We start from the raw sequence: 19,098 nt of genomic DNA on the forward strand, positions 1-19,098 counted from the left end.
CTTTTAGAAGCATTCGAGTATCATTTTTTTTTCCTTTTTTAGTCGCCCTGCACCCATTTTAAATGAGTAAGCTGCACACCACGAGGAAGAACCTCACTCAGAGTCGTGCAATTCAGGGTATGGGCCCCCATTTAAATAGGTATATTTAATATGGCATGCACATCCTCTCAGTGTGATATCCTTGTGCCTCCTGAAAAAGCATGCAAGAAATTTATTATGCAGTGAGTAGAAGGCATGGAATTACACATCTGATTATATATCTGACATCTGCTAACAGAAACATTCCACTGGGAGGTCCAGCAATGCCCCACCAGAATCTGCCTTCTCATGTTTGTTTTGACACTGGTGGAAATTCATTGAAAATCAATGAAAATCAAAAACATCATAAATCAAAAAAATATCAATATTATTAACTAGTGCAGAGTGATTTAGAGAGTGCATTTCTTCTTCTTATAATCACTACTGTTTGCCTGTAATGTACACTAAAGATTGTACCATTTCTATTTCCATGTCTTTACTTCCTTTATACGAATCCTTGCCGCTGCAGCCCCAAGATCAGTGTTTTCCTAACCCAATTTGGAGGAAGTGTATTTCAAGGAGTCCTGGCATAATAAGGGTTAATGTGGGACTGGGAAACAGTACCGCCCACATTGTTATGTAAAGAAACACATGACCTGAGGCTAGCGTGTTGTGGACTGGAAAGAGACCTGTGTAGAAGCAAGCATGGAGTTAGCTCACAGCCTGGGCTATACCCTATATATATATGTACATAGTTATGTGTTATCAATAAACAGTTAATGTTCAAACAAACAACACTCAGAACCTCTTTGTGAGACCTGCTGAATATACAACACACATCAAGAATCATTGGTTAATTTAGCAGGAAATAAAATAGGACAAATAACTGATGTGAGGGCAGGAGAACAATTGGGAAATGGTGGCTATTACACAGTGACAATGTAAGAATGGAAAAGGATAATGAAGCTCCAAAGGTTAGGATTTTGGACTAGAAAACACTTTACTGAGAGAAGAAAGTAATGAACTGAAGGAGAAAAGCTAGCAAACAGCTAACAGATCAGCAATGGGGAATCCTCAAATAAGGGATGGATCGTATACAGCACAGACATATTCACACAATGCAGAAATGGACTGCATTGAAGAATAGTTTTGCTGACATAATAGAGATTGAAACTGAACTGAAGCTTAAAAGGAAGATGTAAGATAAGAAGAGGGCTGACTCTACTAAAGAAAATCATGAGGAATAAAGTTTAGTGGGAGATGAAAAGAAAGGTTAAAAGGGCAAAAGGGAATTTGACAAGTCTGGCAGATAGCGTAAAAGGCAGCAGTAAGGGCTTTGATAAGTATTTTAAAAGTAACAGAATAATGAAGATGGTTAGACTGCTTTAGATGAAGATAGAAATCTCATTGTGACGGTATGGTGAAGATATTAAGTACTTTGTGTTGGTGTTTATAAATAACAATGGAAATAAGAATGTAGGTGTTCTGGGGATGACATTGAAAAATTGTTATGCATAACTGTAACAAATGATCAGAGCTTAAAGCGGCTAGGTCACTGAGTCCTGATACCACACAACACAGGCTGCTGGAAGAACAGAAAAAATAGTGAAGGTTTCAATCAAGATTTTGAATCATCCTTAAATATGTAACTGTGTGGGGGACAGGAGCATCATCAATGTAACATCTCTATCCAAAAAGGGGGAGAAAGGTAAGTCAGGTAACTACAGCCAATTAGTCAGTTTGGGCCCATTTGGAGAATCCAGAAATGGCGATTTAATTAGTGACCATTTTGAAATATTTGGGCTAATTAAAACAGCCGCATGTTTGACAAAAACAATAGCGTTTTATTGAAAAAGTGACCAACTGAATAGATAAAGGGTATATGGTAACTGTATTTAAATTTTCTGCTGGTGTTACACAATGTGTCTCACAAAAGGCTTCTTACCAGGCACACGATATAAAAGCAATCTCTCGAGCTGTCTATATTGGCAACAAGACATATGCAAGAATTGCCAAAGCAAGTGTAGCCTTCAGTGACTTTGAACATCAGCCTTGGAATAAAGAGGAGAGTAAGCCTGCCTACTAAACCGAAAGTCTTATAGACCAATTGAATCTGCTCCAAGTGTGCAAGACTTGGACTTTGTACCAGTGCCATGCCAAGAAGCTCAATCACTTTCACCTGTGCTACCTTCAGAAGCTTTTGAAGATCAGATGGCAGGACAAAATGCCAAGCATCCACACCATATTGAGACAGTCACAGTGAGTTGGCTGGTAATGTAGCCAGAATGCTTGGCACACACCAAAGCAAATCTTCTATGGAGAGCTTGAGTGTGGGTGCACTCTCATGGCGGTTAAAGGAAGGGCAATGAGGACACTCTGAAAGCTTCACTTAGGATGTGTTTTGACATCGACTTTGAATCCTGGGAGAATCTCACCAGGATCACTGTACCTGGCACAACTAAATAAAAAAACGGTGCAGCCTCCTTGAAAGCAAGTGCATATCAGAGGCAGAGTGAAAACGCAAGAAGAGGAAATCCTGAGCCAGCAACTCATCCAAAAGTCTATCGCCTGCAGTATCCTGTCCTATTTGTAGCAGAACCCTCCGGGTGCAGATCAGCCTTCACAGTCACCTACATATCCACCAGAACCCTATCAAACACCCTAGATGATGAACATGGACATCTTCACCTCAAAAGATTAACCAGAAGAAGAGATAAGAGCTAATGCTGCAGTACAGATGGGCATTCAGTTGATTAATGGGTAACAGTGTTGTGATTAATAGGTATTGCTTGGTTAGAAGATTTGGAAAAGGTCTAACCTGGGTTCAGTGTTGGGTCTTTTGTTCCTGACAGCTCGACAAGGATTTGGGCCGGGCATTTGGAGGACTATATCACAATATGCCGATGAGGCAGAAATAGATGATCTGGCAAACAGTGTGGAGTGCTGCAGAAGACTTAGGAAAGTATGAATAGTCTAGCAGAATGGGCAGGCAGGTGATAGATGCTATTTTATATGGGGAAAGTGTGAGGTGTGCATTTTGAAAGAAAAGATGAAGAATGAGGGTAAACAATGCAAAGGTGATGAAGGCCGTATAGGAACGACGGAACCTAGGGGTTCAAATCATATGTTCCAGGAAATTGAGGATGCAGGTGGACAAAGCCATTTAACAAAAGGACAAACCATTTAAGATTTTATAAATAAGGACAGAAAGATCAAAGAGGTTCGGATAAATTTCTTCAAGGCAAAGGTTAGGCCACAGTTAGAGAAATATGCTCAGTTTTGGACCCTTATGGAGGGAATATTCAAGCCATAGATGTCATAGACAGCAGGATGTACATAAATGCTCTTCAGTGACTGGCACCTTATCAGCCACAGGCAATGCCTGCCCACCTAGTCCACTGGGAAGAATGTCTTGTTCCAGGGAGCTTCTGTGAGAGCCTGAGCTCTGAAGCACTGGTGCTCAGACATGTCAGGGAGCTGATCCTCTGTCTGTAGACTCTCTGTTGGGGGTCGTGCCTCCTCTTCCAGCTGGATCTCGGTATCCATTCACTCTGCATTGTGGAGGGGGTTGAGCCTGAGGAGAAGGCAGCTGCTTGTGTTGCTGTGGTGTTGTTTCTCCTCCTGACCCTCAACAGAAGTGGAAGGTGGAGCTGCATAAGCTTCTCCCACTCTGCGGTGAGGGCTGGTAGCAGGGAAGTGCAGCTGAAGGTGAGTGAAGCGCTCGACAGGTGAAATGCCTTCCAAGGAGTTGGCAATCACCCGCCCAGCAGCGACAGCACTCTCTGAGGGAAAGAAGTGCATTGAACAGCAGCCTCTCACCTGGCCATTGTTGGAGCTCTTCAATGATTGAAACGCTCTTAGACTGCCAGTTTCACTGAAGAAGCTATTCCTGCTGTGCACTCTCCTCGGTGACCCTGGCGAGTTACTGACAGGTCAGAAAACAGGTGCCCTCTCTGTGAATTCCGGAATTAAGGGGCTAAAACAACTCTTAATTGGCCATTGAAGTATCTTAACTGATTTCCCGGCATATTCAAAGGGGCTCCGCGCTGATCTTCAATTCCCGCCTCAGTGAAACTGGGAAGGCGGAGGGATGATGTCAGGATACTGACCCGACATCGCTTCCAGGGGACTGAACTCCCACACGCACGCAAACCCACGCCCCACCCTCACTTGCCTGGGGAAATTCCTCCCTGAGTTGCCTCAGCACCATCTCTCTCTAGAGCTGACAGGAGAACAAGGGCCAAACAGTGAGAGGGAAGATTGCCAGAATGGTGAGGGGGAAAAGAGGGAGAGGCATTAAAAATAAAAACAAATTTAAACCCTGCCCATGGCCAAATTACCATAATTTAGTTTCAAGGTGACATCCCTTAACCCCAGGCACTTGGCCTTTATTAGTAGATGAACAAAATGGCCTTTTCATCTCTGTTCTTCAAAGCGTAGTCTTTCTTTGAGTGATCATCATTATTTTAACAAAGAAATATTAAGTGTTTCAAAGATTGCACTGAACTTTGTTAGTGGATTAAAATGATTTTGTGGCACTGCTTTCATTTTAATTACTGTCAGTTTGCCCCAGTCCATAAATCAAAAATCAGCCATTACGGATCTACTCCTAGCACTTTGTGTGATTAATGCAATCACGCAGCCGGAAAGTATATAAAGTATTAAAACACAATACCCCAGAGATCACTTCTGTTAAAATACCATGCATTATTGAAAAGTAGCTCCCTCCCCACCCCACAGAGATAAATTAAAATCACAACTGTACGGTGTCAGCTAAGTCGACTCCTGATCTTTGGGGAACATTTTGAGTCCCAAAGTGTCCTTCCCACTATCAAACTGTCCGAGTGACAGATGGTGTCTGTTTCAAGAATTAAGTACATTTCTGATGATGGCCATGTTCACTCAAATCAGTTTAATTGTTAAATGTTTTTATTTTCTCTTCAGTTTTTTACTGACCCCCTTGGGGGAAATTGACTCCCAATCCACTGCTGTATCTCACCTGGCCCGCCATGATACATGGATGAGACTTTAACAGATAGGCTATTGAGGGCCCAGTACTAAGCGACCCTTGCCTGACATCCACTTGCATACACTTTCGGCTGGATTGCGATCAGGACCAGGAACACTGGCTGAATCTTCGCTTCCTGATCTAGGGCACTGAGGACATCACCACTCCAGGTCAGCGGACAGCAAGTCATTACAAAACAGATCAGCGGTCTTTGCTCCTGAAAAGTGAATACTGAGGGCTGACTGCTGAAGGTTTTTTTAACTTATGAAGGGGTTTACCAGGGGTAGGCATACAGAAAAAAAAAATGTTTCCACTTGTGGGAGAGTCTAAAACTAGGGGCCAGAAAAATAAGATAGTCACTAATAAATCCAATCGGGAATTGAGGACATGGAACTTTTTGCTACATGGAGTGATTGAGGCAAATAGCAGAGATGCCTGTAAGGTGAAGCTAAATCATTACATGGGGGAGAAAGAATAGAAGGATACGGTGTAGGGTTGGCTGAAGAGGATGGGAGGAGACTCATATGGAGCTTCAAATTGGCGCAGACTAGTGAGGCTGAATGGCCTGTTTCTATCCTGTAACTTCAATGTAAACCCATCTTTCAGTTCTGTTACGCTCTATGCAAGGCCACTTATGGGGCACAAAAGAAACAGGAGTTAGAGCCAATACCTTTAATTACAGACAGATTAGAATTGATACTCAATTCTCCTGCAGCCACTGATTACTAGAAGGTTAATGTCCCCTAGACTAACCCACTGGCCGCAGCAAACTCATGTACATTGACGATCACTACTGCCCACAATATGGGACCAGGTCCGGTTATCTCTTTTGAAAGCGAAAGTTCTATGCAGGGCTATGCAAGCTGACCTCTCTCTCTCACTCTCCAATTCACTGCGGGTCTGTCTCCCTCTCTCTCTCTTTTGTTCTTTCTTCTTGGCTGATGTCCCTGATGGCTTTCAGGCCTCTTCCCTCTCCTTGGCAACTCTAAGATCTCTTAAGTAAAAGCAAAATACTGTGGTTCCTGGAGATCTGAAATAAAACAGAAAATGCTGGAAAAACTAAGCAGGTCTGGCAGCATCTGTGGAGAGAGAGGGAGAGAGAGAGAGAGACCCTGAAGAAGAGTCATACGGACTTGAAACTCTGTTTCTCTCTCCACAAATGCTCCCAGGTCTGCTGAGCTTTTCCAGAATTTCCTGTTTTTAATATCTTAGAGCTCTTCCCCTCCCTAAACAACTCTCAGAGATCTATCCCTCTTTGGTTTCTCGCTGCGCTTTGCACAAGAGATCTCCGTAGGCACCTCTCCTCCTACCCGCTGCACTCTGCAGGGCTGGCTGTGTCCCTTTCAACCCTGGCCAATCCTGCGCGTTCACTCCTGTACGCTTTCAGCTTCTGTTGTTGCCTCATTGCAGGTCCTGAGGATGGCCCTTTCTCATTTCTAGGCTTATGTTGTCCTCTGTCTCTCCCTGAGGTCCCTCGCATCATCCCACACTCGAGTGTCTCAGTCTCCCGGGGTCCTCCACTCTGCTCTTCGTTCTGCTGTATTCTCCTTGTTATTTATGCCCCATTTGTAGTTTTTTTTTCACTTTTGTTTAAACCCCTGCTGTCATTTGACTTTTGCAATTCAGCTATGGGTAAGCCCTTGCTCCCAGACTCCATGAGTAAGGGTTTTCACTTGCCCACAGATCTGGGTAAATTCAGATAGCATGTCTGGGGAAAGAACAAGCGCAGGAAACTCTCCAGCTTCATTCACTGGGTTTTATCCCATGTGGATCCTCCTCACATTTGTAAGGCAGCAGAAAATGACACTAGACTTTAATGGTCAAACAAAAAAACCAAACTGTAATAAATTAAGTGTATAGTTGCAATGACACATTATTTTAGAACAGCTGCTAAGCTCAAGTAAATTCCCATATAATAGGAAACTATCAATAGTTTGGAAGTGTGGAGCTAATCTGTATGTAAATTCCTTATGCAGCAATACTTTTATTTCTCATTAGTTTACAGAAGCTATCTGGCCTGACTATATACACTTTTAAAAGCTACTGACTCCCTGATCTGAGCAAGACATATGAACATACATATGAACATATGAAATAGGAGCAGAAGTAGGCCATTTGGCCCATCGAGCCTGCTCTGCCATTCAATAATATCATGGCTGACCTGTATGTATTACTAATTCCACATTCCCATCTACCCTCTGATAACCTTTGATTTCCCTGCCTAACAAGAATCTATCTACCTCCGTCTTTAAAATATTCAATATCCACCACCTTCTGAGGCAGAGAGTGCCAAAGTCGCACAACCCTCTGAGAGAGAAAAGTAAATACCTTCATAACGAGGACCAAACAGCTTTAAATAACTTAGCTTAAATTTGTTAACACGTGCCAATCTAGCATATATTTGAACCGACTGTTCCCATTGCAGAAGAGTTGAGAAACAGAGGAGTTGGCTATAAGGTGAATGGCAAAAGAACCAACGGTGACATGAGGAAAACTTCTTTGTATAGTGAGCGCTTGGGATCAGGAATGCACTGCCTGAGAGTGTGGAGGAGGCAGGTTCTATCGTGGCTTTCAAAAGGGAACTGGATCAGCAGCTGAAGAGAAAACAGTTGCAGGACTAAGGACAGCGGTAAGGACAGGGCAATGGGACTAGATGAGTTGCTCTTACAGAAACCCAGCATGGACAAGACGGCCCCAATAGCCTCCTTCAGTGTTTTAACTATTCCATAATCCTATGATAGGAGGTCTTGTGGTGCAGTGGGTAGCATTCCTGCCTCTGAGGTAGACTCTCCAGGTTCAAGTCCCACTCCAGGACTTGATGGCCAAGAATGGCACATTCATAACACGGCCAAATAGGTTGACCACCAACTTGTAAATCCTTCCAAAATACACCAATGGCAGGTTATAAGAGTGGGAGAGGTTACTGCTCAGCCGTATGATAGAAAGAAGCTGGAGAGCCTTCATTCATAGCTCCAGGCTACAACATGCGTGTAAAAGTGTATATTGCCACAGCAACTCAGACAGGCAGGTGGAGGACAATGTGGTTGACTCAGTTGGCTGGACAGCCAGTATGGATCAGATTGGTACCAGCAATATGGGTTTGATCCCTGTTCTGGCTGGGGTGGATTCAGGACCTGTCTGCTTGACTTACCCGTAGTGGATAATGTGGTGCTGTGGCTCGGCCCTGCCTTTGGGCAGAGGACTGAAGAACAAGTAGTTGAAAGATTCCATGATGCATTCCACAAGATGCCTGTAGTCAATTGACTATTCTCCCCTCAGAAACTAGGCAATGCCAAGCCAACTAAAATCTGTCACATTGATGTAATCTGGGTCTTAATAAGTGACAGCTAGTTTTTTCATCCTACATTTATGATTATAATTAACAGCAGCAAACTAAGGTAAAAGTTTTTATTTTAGTCACAAATCTATTCCCCTCACTCCTGTATTTCCTTAGTTACTTCAAAACAGTCACATTCCATAACTAGCCAGGACCTTATCCTTGTTCAATTCTCTGCTGTACGTATCTTGTCCTCAAAACCATTGTTCTATCCTTGCTGACCGACATTGGCTCCATACCCTCCAACACATCCAATTTAAAATCCTTGTTGAAACCATTGAATCCCTCAGTGGTCTCATTTCTCGCCTTTTTCTGCAACCTCCTCTGGCACTAGATCACTTTTCCAAACACTCCACTCTCCTCTGGCTTTGGCTTCTTGCACAACTCCCCCTCTTTCTTCACCTCACCATCGACAGCCAAGTTTTTAGGCCCTGTGATCCTATTCTCTAGAATTTCATCCCCAAATCCCTCCACCTCTCTACTCCTTTATGGACCTCTTCAGAGCTCAGCTTTTCAGGCATCCTTTTAGGCACACTATACCCTTTACTGGTTTAGTTTTGGTTTTCTATGTGCCTATTAATGAAGCACCTTGGGAATTTTTGCTGTTTATGGCACTATGTAAATACAGTTTGTTCTTGCTCTCTCCTCTTACCCCTATCTCCTTTTCACCATCATCCTCCCTGCCACCTACTTTCCACACTGTTCTATTGCATTTCTTATACCCTCTCCGCTTTACTCAGACTATTCCACTACCAGTGATTCATTCTTTCCGATTTATCAGCAGTATATCTCATTCGTGCTTTCCATTGCATTCCATCTTACACTCTAGTTGACGTCATCCCCACCCCTCCCCACACTCCAGGGGTTTTGCTAGGTTCTGTGGCACAAGCTACATTAAGAACACACTGTGCATCGCTCAGGGTCTGTGCTTTCCCGCCGGCTCTCCGGGCCACCCACTCAGCCAAATCTTAGAAAACCAGCAATTGTCAATGCATTAATTTAAATCTCCTGCCACACACGCACACAGGTTTTCAAATCAGCAGAACTTGAAGAAACTCCAAGAAACTATGCAGACACCAAGTTAAAAATACATAAACCCATCAGATCTGACGACCAGAACTAACTCTGCACAGGGAAAAAAATGAAACATAGGGACTGATGTAATACATAAAACATATAATATTTTGTACGTATGTATTTTTTACAGGGCATGTTTGCTGAAGGAAGTCAGAATTGTTAATATAAATTATAAATTATTGGGATAGTACCTCACATCTCCACACAAAATACATAACTTACTTCACTATGGTTTGCCACGACTCAAATTTACCCTCCTGTAAGCAAATATTTTTAAAAAACAATCAGATGCTAAAGTTATCCCTCCCTAACCTGTTTAAATAGAAAAAGCACATTAGATCTTGGTGTACTAGCTCATCAGTGCTGTGTGGTTAAGCCCACACTTTGCTTAATTAAGGTATCATGCTAGGATCACATTTGAGAGATAGCTTCCACATTTAATAAAATAATACCCACATAGTGGGTATTATCTGAATCTGTCACAGCTCAAGTAATAGGTACTGAAGGGTAGACACTTACATTGGCTGAGGCAGGGGAGCACAGTTTGGCAGCCCATCAATGCTAAATGTTGTAGAGTCGCATCTACACCAGTCATCGATGACATCGCCGCCTCCTGAACACCACAGTTGGCTCAACATTGCTTCATAGATGGCCTAAAAAACACAAGGATAAGATCTACTTACACATTAAGGATCTCCAGCTTACTGACAGTGCAATGCACTCTCCACAATCACGTTTCACACTGTTTGTTTACACTGCTTACTAGCAGCAAACCTGTAAGGCGAACAGACAAAATGGACTTGAAAGGATACAATGGAAAGCCAATTACATCAGCAGATCAAAGGATCTCTGGTCTGCATCATGTGGTCCGGGCTTTGAGAGTACCTGATTTTGATTGTGGCTTCCGTCAGTGAGAAAGATTGTGCGATGCTCAACCTCAGCCTCTGTATTGTACGCAGTGTTTCACAAATAATGAGGAAGGCCCTACCCTTCCATGGAAACCAACATTGTAACACGTAACTGCCTCTTGAATGGTTCCGGAGATTTTCCCTCCGCTCACCTACCCAGAGGGCCATACTAGGTATGAATCACTCAAATCCTGCCTTTGACCAATTTGCACCTATGCCCCCTATTTAACCCTACTCATTTATCTGAAGTACCATACTTAACCAAATGGTTCTTCAGCTCTCCCTTTATAAAGATAATGCAGGATTACCTTAGCTGAGGGCCTAAAGCACACAGCAATCGACTCTCCAGCCTGAGGACATAAGAAATAGGAGCAAGAGTAGATCACCCGGCCCATTGCGTCTGTTCTGAGGAAAGTGTTATCAGCATGGGCATACAGGCAAGTGCCGAAGCTGCCTGGTCAACCTGGCCACTCCTTTACTGACATAACTATGGTAAAGATCCAACACGAGGCTCTGCATTTGAGGAATAGATATTTTATGGAGCCAAAACTCAAAAGATTCAGTTCCTGGCATTCTGGCAATGACCCCCTCCCTACTCCTCCTGAGAACCCCTATGACACTCCACTTCCTCAACAAACCAAGAGAGTTGAAGCTAATGGGACAGGTAGCCTTGGCTGCCACTCAATTCTGTGGCCTTCTGGTGCCAGGTTATACTTTATGATTGGTAATATTTGAACTTTGCCCTGATACAAAATAACAGTACTTAATCCTTAGAGTCTGAGTTGTACCATTCTGTTAGCAACCTCTACTATTTATTATCTCAGAAATAACCTGCTGTTTACTATCACAACTCTGCTCTACTTCGAAACAACATCTAGTCTGTTCAAACTGCTCTTTTCCTATTGCAATGCAACCTTTGGCTCTTTACTATCTGGGCTCCATTTTGGTCTATATAACAGTTCCTCTTTATTACTGAAGCTTCACCACAACCTTATGAATGGCAGTTCTTTGCAATCTTAACGTTGCCCAATTTTCATCCAATAAGTGGTCTTGGCTGTTTGGGTGCTATTTTCTTTTTCCAATACTTAGGGCAGAATGTTATGTTCCCCAGGGAAAGGTGGCAGGTGGGTGGGAGGGCATAACATTCAGTCATGGGCACCTTTCCCTGTGCCCACCAACCTGCTCCCAGCACCACCACAATTTTATATGGACTGGGGAAGGTGTCAGGCAGCCCACTTGCCTTTGGGCCGATTGAGGCCCTAAAGTGACCAATTAATGGCCATTTAAGGGCCTCTTCCTGCCCTACTGCAATTTTTCAACATGGTAGACGGAGGAGGGAGCCAGGTTTGAAACTCACCAGATCTCATTCCTGGGGCTAACCCGGTCCCCCATCCCTCACCCTCCGCCCCACCCGCCCCAACCCTGCTTTCCCCTCTCCCCTGGCATGTGCAACAGGGCCCCCAACCACCCTCACCAGAGCTTCCTATTCTGGTCCTATTGAAAACTCCCCTATTTAACTCTCCATCTGGTTCCAGTGATAAAATTTGCTGGCGACTGGGTGCAGTCCCGGCAGTGCCCACTTGCCCACTGCTTCAGGAAGTTGCTGGAACCAGAGAGCTACTGGCCATTTGATTGGCCGGCAGCTCTCGGAGGAGGGGATTATGCCCCAGACGGTGAAGGGTGGGGGGGGGGGGGGTGAGGTGGAAGTCTGGCCCTGAGCCAATTAATGCTTCTCTTGGTGTTAAATGGCTGTGTGCCAGCCCTCAGGTTGGGGGTAGGGTTAGGGGGAGGGTGTCAGGGGTTGTCGGTTGGGTTCACCGTGAACTTTTACCCCAGGAGGGGGCAGGAACCCCAGAAAACAGTAAAATCCTGCCTGCCATGAATCTTATAAATGTAAATAGTTGAGTAATGGCTCATCCTTACAACCTGTGTTTTACCTCGCACCTGTACAATATTTATTCTGACAGTTGAGTTCTACCCCTCTGATCTGTACACTTACTTTCTGTGTTTCATTGTCACTCAGCAGTTCATACAATGGAGCAGCCTTGGTGACTTCCAGTAGCACAGATTCTTCTTGCCTGTTCTGACCCCCTGTTGTGTGGCATAGGTGGCAGGAGGGTGGACAGCCTCCCCTGCTTTCACAGTACATCCTCACTCCCGATGACATCAGCTCATCACCAGAATCAAGTAGGCTGCCAATGTAGGCTGGAAAGGTTAAAGACTTGGGATCCTTCTCACGTTCCTCTGATTCATCAGATGGTGAATTACCTGTATGAAGAAAAAGAAGATATTATATCAGTGCAATTCAAATATGCGCATCCTATATTGGAAACTAATGAAGTGTGTAATTAATATAATTAGTGGTACAGTTACAAATGGATTCACTTTTACTTAAAGTGTCCTGGAAGATTGAACAATATTTGGAGACGAAATTACTCTACCAATTTTCAAACTTACTTGTCCCAATAAAAGAGCAGATTTTATCTTATGCTTAACTTGGCAGCTGTAACTAATATTCTCATATATAAATACGAAAGTCTATTATATAACTGAGTAATGTAGAGTAAATCAGGAAGAAAGAATAAAGATTTGTAATTAAATTGCAAGTTAATCAAGCCTGGAAGAAACACCTTAAAATGCTTCACATCCACTAGCTCCTCATCCTCTGTGACTTCAATCTTCATTTCAGTTCCCCTTGACCAGTGGGACCCTGAGTCCTGGATATCCATTTTCCAGGGACTGCCTCAAAGCTTCTATCTCTTCTGGGCATTTCCACTCCCATGTTCTTGAACAGTGATAAGGCTATCTTCCACTGTGTTCCTCATATCCCTTAGTATCCATAATCCCCACCCCTTTCCAACCCCATTGTGCTGAGCCCAGAAAAAAAAAACTCCCTCCTAAGTTAGTTAAAATAGCATTATCAAAGTTCCAACTTTGCCCCACCCCTCCCCCCACCCATTTGTCACACTATCTCTGCACATATGAATTTGCTCAGTAATTCCCCCACATGCAACTTGATGACCTTAATCCCAGATAAGCCTTTGGTGTCTCCCATTTGGCCATTTCCCAAATAGGGGCCTAATCTTCACTCCTCTAACTCACAGAGCGCAGACTTGAGCAGATCTTGTACACAACTGCCTTAACCATTCATCACCAGAGCTGGCTGGACCACCTCAGGTACTGCTTGGCCTCAATCGACACTACCCACCGGCTCAACCCAGAAAGCAAACGATAATTTCCTTCTCTCGGCTAATACTGTATCTTTAATCTTCTCGCTTCTGCACCTCCAGTAAACATAAGAACTAATGGGCCAAGAAACAGGCAATCGATTCAGCTGCCTCTTCCCTCTTCTCTTTGCCCATTTTTTTTAATCAACCATTTTCTGTCTTTTTACTTTCAGACTGCTTGCCCAACATCTAATCATGGATGGGCCAAAAGCCATTGTCTTCGCTCCCCACTACAAACACTACACCCTTTCCAATGATTTCACCCCCTTGTTCAACCAGCATCTCGGCTGAACATGACTGTTCACAACCTTGATATATTTTTCAACCCTAAATTGGGCATTTACCCCTTATCCTCTCCATCACACTGACCATCTGCTTCCATTCTTATAACATTGCCTCTCTCCATTCTACCTCAGCCTGTCTGCTGCGAAACACACCATGTCTTTGTCACTGTCAAACTCAGCTGTCCCAATATGGTCCTGGGTAAGACTCCATCTCCACTCTTTGTTACCATCAGCTATTCCAAAACACTAGAGACCATAACCTAGCTTGCATTATTCACTTATCGTCTCTGTCTCCGCTGGCCTACATTGGTTGCTGGCTCCCCACTGCCTCAAATTTAAATTCTCATCCCTCATGATTAAATCCCTTTATGGTCTCACCCCTCCTTAGCTCTGCAACCTCCTTCAACTTCCACTGAAGTCTTATTCCTTCACACTGATACAATCACTTTCCTGGTCACTCACTCAGGTTGAGTTAGCATCCAAAAATCTTATGCCCTGTTTGCCTTTGAGTTGAGCACCACACTTCCAATCCATCACTAAGATTTCCAATTTCCACCTGTGCATCACTGTCCAACTCCATCCACAACTCAATCCCTCCCTTTTAGATTTCATCACTCCAATGACCTTTTTGGATCCCATCCTCCACCACATACAAGCTCATGTCCAAGTTACAGGCTTCCAAATCTTGCTTGCCTATCACTCGCTAGCTGACATACACTGGCTCCTCATTCTCCTGTATAATTAAATTAAGATTGCTCATGTTCAAATCCCTCCAGGCCCTTGACCAATCCTATCTCTGTAATCTTTGATTTGGTGTCCATTGTTCCCATCTATTTCCATTCATGGAGGATTTTGGGGCCTATTTTATATTAAAATCTCTATATAAATGAAAATCGTTGTTACTGGTGTGTCTAATCTTGGTTGATCTTGGTCAGTGCCTGTTGTAATGATGACCCTGAGCCATTGGCTCGAGCACTACCCTGATGAAGAGTTAAACGAATAGATAATTTAGAGATACTTTGATCCATGCCCTACTTTGACATCACAGAATCACAGAATGGTTACAGCATAGAAAGAGGCCATTCAGCCTGCCATGTCTATGCTGGTTCACTGAAGGAGCAATGTATGTAGTGCCACTCCTTGGTCTTCTCCATGTAGCCCTGCACATTTTTCCTTTCCACATCATAATCCAATTCCCTCTTGAATGCCTCTATTGAATCTGCCTCCACTAGACTCTCAGGTCATGCATTCCACATTCCAACCACTTGCAGCGTGAAAACAATTTTCTTCATTTCTCCATTGCTTCTTTTGCCAACTTTCTTAAACCTGTGCCCTTCTTGATCCTTCCAGCAATGGAAACAGTTTCTCTCTATCTATTCTCCCCAGGCCCCTCATGATATTTTATAACTATCAAATCTCCTCTCAACTTTCTCTTCTCCAAAGAAAACAGTCCTAACCTCTCCAATCTATCTACGTGACTGAAGTTCCTCGTCCCTGGAACCATATTTGTGAATCTTTTTTGGAATTTCTCTAAGCCTTTGCACCTTTCCTAAAATGTGGCACCCAGAACTAGACGCAATACTCCAGTTGATGCCGAACCAGTGTTTTATACAAGTTTAACATAACCAACCAGCTTGCTTTAATACTCTCTGCCCCTATTAATAAAGCCTAGGATGCTTTATTAACCGCTCTCTTAAACTGTCCTGCCACCTTCAATGACTTATGCACATATACACCCAGGCCCCTCTGCTCCTATACCCACTTTAGAATTTATTTTATATTGCCTCTCCATGTTTTTCCTGCCAAAATGAACTAAGGGTTCAGAAGTCCAGCCATTTTACAGATTCGAATTTAACTTTCCTTCATGGTTAACGTAACCTGAAAGAAAAAACAGACTCCTTGATGTTCCATATGTGTGAAGCCTTCATTGTCACTTCCATCTTTCTGGTGAGGCGGAAAGATCATGGTGAGAATTTTACGCTTGTCATTCGAGAGCGCGCCCAACCCGACCAAGCGTAAAATGACACGCAATGATATCGGGCGAGCATCCCGACGTCATCGCGGACTTGAGCGATTTTTTGGCCGGCGGGTGCGTGCTGGAGTCGGCAGCACGCCCGCCGACAATTAAAAAGCCTATTAAGGCCAGTAAAAGGGTAATTGAAATACATTTTCTGCTGCCCCTCCAACCATGGGGAGGGCGGGCGGGCAAAATGGCCAAGCGGCCTTTGCATTTTTTAGGAAACCTCATCCACGGGCGGGATGAGGTTTCCAACAGCAAATATAAATAAAATTTAAAAATGTAACGTTCCATTTCTAACATGTCCCTGCTCATGTGACAAGAGTCAGAGTCACATGAGGGGACATGTTTTAGAACATTTTAAAAATCTTTATTTTTAATGTTTTAAACTGTTCATCTCCGTTTTCAAGCGCCCGCTCGCCCACATGCATGAAGTTCACACTCGCCCCCTGCCCCACACAGGCAGCGCCGAGCACTGCCGCTCATGTTTCACTCCGGGCAGGCCTTAATCGGCCCGCCAGCCTGAAATCGCAGTTCGGCCCCAATGGCGGGCGGGGACCACCCCTGCCCGCGCCCACCGAGCCTGCCCGATGAGGGAAGAATCCTCCCCTACGTTTTTCAATAGTAATCCCAAAGTACACAACAGCAGGCTCTACAAATAGGACTTCAGTCTTCTTATAGAGAACTGCACGCTTCTGTTAACTTGTCTGAAGTCCATTTAAATTTACAAAGTGGCTTATTGTGTCAGGTACCATGACTAACATGTCTTCTTGGAAACAAACAGTAAAACACAACACTAGCGCTGGTTCACGTCCACTGCCTGGTATAACAAAGCAGGCAGTACTGCAATTCTAAAAAGCAATTGTGTGTACAGATACAATTCTCAACACGCATCAATCATTGTCGACTTTCAAGTGTTTGTCCTCAATTACATCTGTTGATTTGGCTCCAACAGATCAGGTTCAACAAATGTTTCGCTTCCTCTAACACCACAAATAGGTCTTCAGTTTTTTTCAAGCTGTACTGGTCTAAAGGACTAGAAATGGGCTGATTCCCTGCTACCAGCCAACCAACACATACAAGACCTGTCTCGTCCATTCTTTTGTGGAACAAAGCATAGGCTCAGAGTTTCCTGCAAATGATGCATCCACAGCGCAGGGTTTGGTTTACCCTCTGTGAGTGAGTCATAGAGGTCTACAACACAGAAAAAGACCCTTCGGCCCATTGACTCAAGCCAGTATTTAAGAAACTCCATCATTCCCTGGAAATTCTGCACCGGTGCCCTCGCTGAAACTCTGCAAATTTGATCATAACTCCAACTCCCTGCTCCCCCTCACAACCCCCCCACCCGATTGAGCCAATGGTTATCACAACTTTCCTGGATCTATGTCTGCCTGCTCAATGTAGCCAATTAGACTGAAAAGTGATGTCCCAAAGTGGTGAATTAAAGTAAAATAAAACCTGTTGCTTCTTGATATTTTTAATTCTTAGCTAAAACCCATCAAATCAATTCTTTGTCATTAAGTTAAGTTTCGCGTATATTGTGTGCGTGATGTGGGGCAGTGGAGTGCCTCTGCATGCTATTAATCATTTATGGACATTCAGTCCATCAATTCTATGCTGACGAAATTGAGAACCTTGCTTGGGTTGATTTTTTCTTTTGTTCATTTGTTCGTGGGATGTGGGCATCACTGCCTCTGCCAGCATTTGTTGCCCATCCCTAATTGCCCTTGTTGAGAGGGCATTTAAGCATCAACCACATTGCTGGGTCTGGAGGCACATGTAGGCCAGACCAGGTAAGGATGGCAGATTTTCTTCCCTGAAGGGCATTAGTGAACCAGATGGGTTTTTGCAATAATCGACAACGGTTTCACAGTCATCATTAAACTTTTAATTCCAGATTTTTATTGAATTCAAATTTCGCCATCTGCCATGGTGGGATTCAGGCCTGAGATGGTTGCCACATACATCGCGCTAGTGAGCGCCGAAGTTCAGTTCAAAATTGGTTTTGGCTATCCTCTGAATAATCTTGAACCACGGGGGCTTGCTGGGTCTCCTGATGCAATTCTGCTGGTTCCTCTGGACCAATCCGAGCTGACTGTGATGCAAGCAGCTGCCCTCAGGCATGCCCTGAGGGGCAGGGAAGATGAACAGGAGGAGTTGGGGCGAGCCCAGGCCAACAGTGCCACGCAGAGGGTGCACTCTTGATCCTCATGTTAAGTTAAAGCGAAAACCTTATCTTTATGCTGGTCCCTTTAAGGATGGCAGGTTAGGCCATAGGAGGAACCAGAAATACTGAGCTCCCAGAAGGAGAAGAACAATTCGGACCAGTATTCTTATTTCCCAGTTTTACTGGCGTTCCATTTTAAGGTATGCAAGACCAGTTCAGGCCAGTGTTCTTATTTCCAAGTTTTTACTGTTTTTTCCTTCTGGGCTGGTATGTGCTCCACTCGTTTTCCCATCAATTTATGAGAGAGGTCTTTGCACAGGTATGAGGGTCTTTGTAGACACGAACCAGGGGCCCGAGCTCTGTTTAAAGCAGCCATGAGGATGCAGAATATTGCCTGGTATTAGTTGCAGCTCAGATGCCATTAGGGCATACGCGGGACATAATCGTTCAAAACTGGACCTTTTTTTGACTCCTATCACTTACAAGAAATGGGTGAAGCAAAGCCCAAATTCAAATTCCAAACAAATTCACCCTCCGTTCGTTTAAGTCTGAGGATTTTATTTTTAAGACATTGTAAATTACTAATGTCAACTTCTAAATAAGTGGAATGTTACTTGGAATGTTCCTGAAAACTAAATGCAGCGGCTAAGTGTCTCCAGAACTCAAACAACGCTCTACTAATGATCCAGTTGTACAGAGTGAAAGGGTTTGAAATTCAGAATTTCTGTGACTTGGCTCAGGCCAAGATTGCCCTGGTGAGTTAGTTCATTGGTGCGGACGAGCTCAGCCATTGGCTGCACTGCTTCAAAGGTCCCTGATGCGCAATATTGCTTGCTACCGGTGTACTCAAGTTATTTTTCCAGGGAATTTCAGCGCAAAAATCACAACACGGCACGCGATGACACACTTTACAGCGCTGCAGGAAGCTCTGAGCCAACAAGTCTCAATGACTGTTTCTCAAAACACTCTGACAAGGGTTAGGCCCGAGAGCTACTCTCGCCCTAAAAGCTTTAACTGATCCAGGCCTGTGGCCAAAAATTGTCAGCTTGTTC

At 43.9% G+C, this 19,098-nt stretch overlaps 1 protein-coding gene across 1 annotated transcript in view; it reads right to left on the reverse strand.

Moving 5' to 3' along the window:
• Window positions 1-19,098, reverse strand: part of astn1 (astrotactin 1) — a 2,710,576-nt gene that overhangs the window by 195,575 nt on the left and 2,495,903 nt on the right. Inside the window, exons 17-18 of the mRNA XM_078561790.1 lie at window positions 12,348-12,616; window positions 9,960-10,093 (exon numbers count right to left, since the gene is read on the reverse strand). Of these exons, the coding sequence (XP_078417916.1) occupies window positions 9,960-10,093; window positions 12,348-12,616 (403 nt within the window). The remainder of the gene's footprint in view (window positions 1-9,959; window positions 10,094-12,347; window positions 12,617-19,098) is intronic.

The sequence above is a fragment of the Cetorhinus maximus genome, chromosome 17, assembly GCF_964194155.1.
Source record: "Cetorhinus maximus chromosome 17, sCetMax3.hap1.1, whole genome shotgun sequence".
Classification (NCBI taxonomy): domain Eukaryota; kingdom Metazoa; phylum Chordata; class Chondrichthyes; order Lamniformes; family Cetorhinidae; genus Cetorhinus; species Cetorhinus maximus.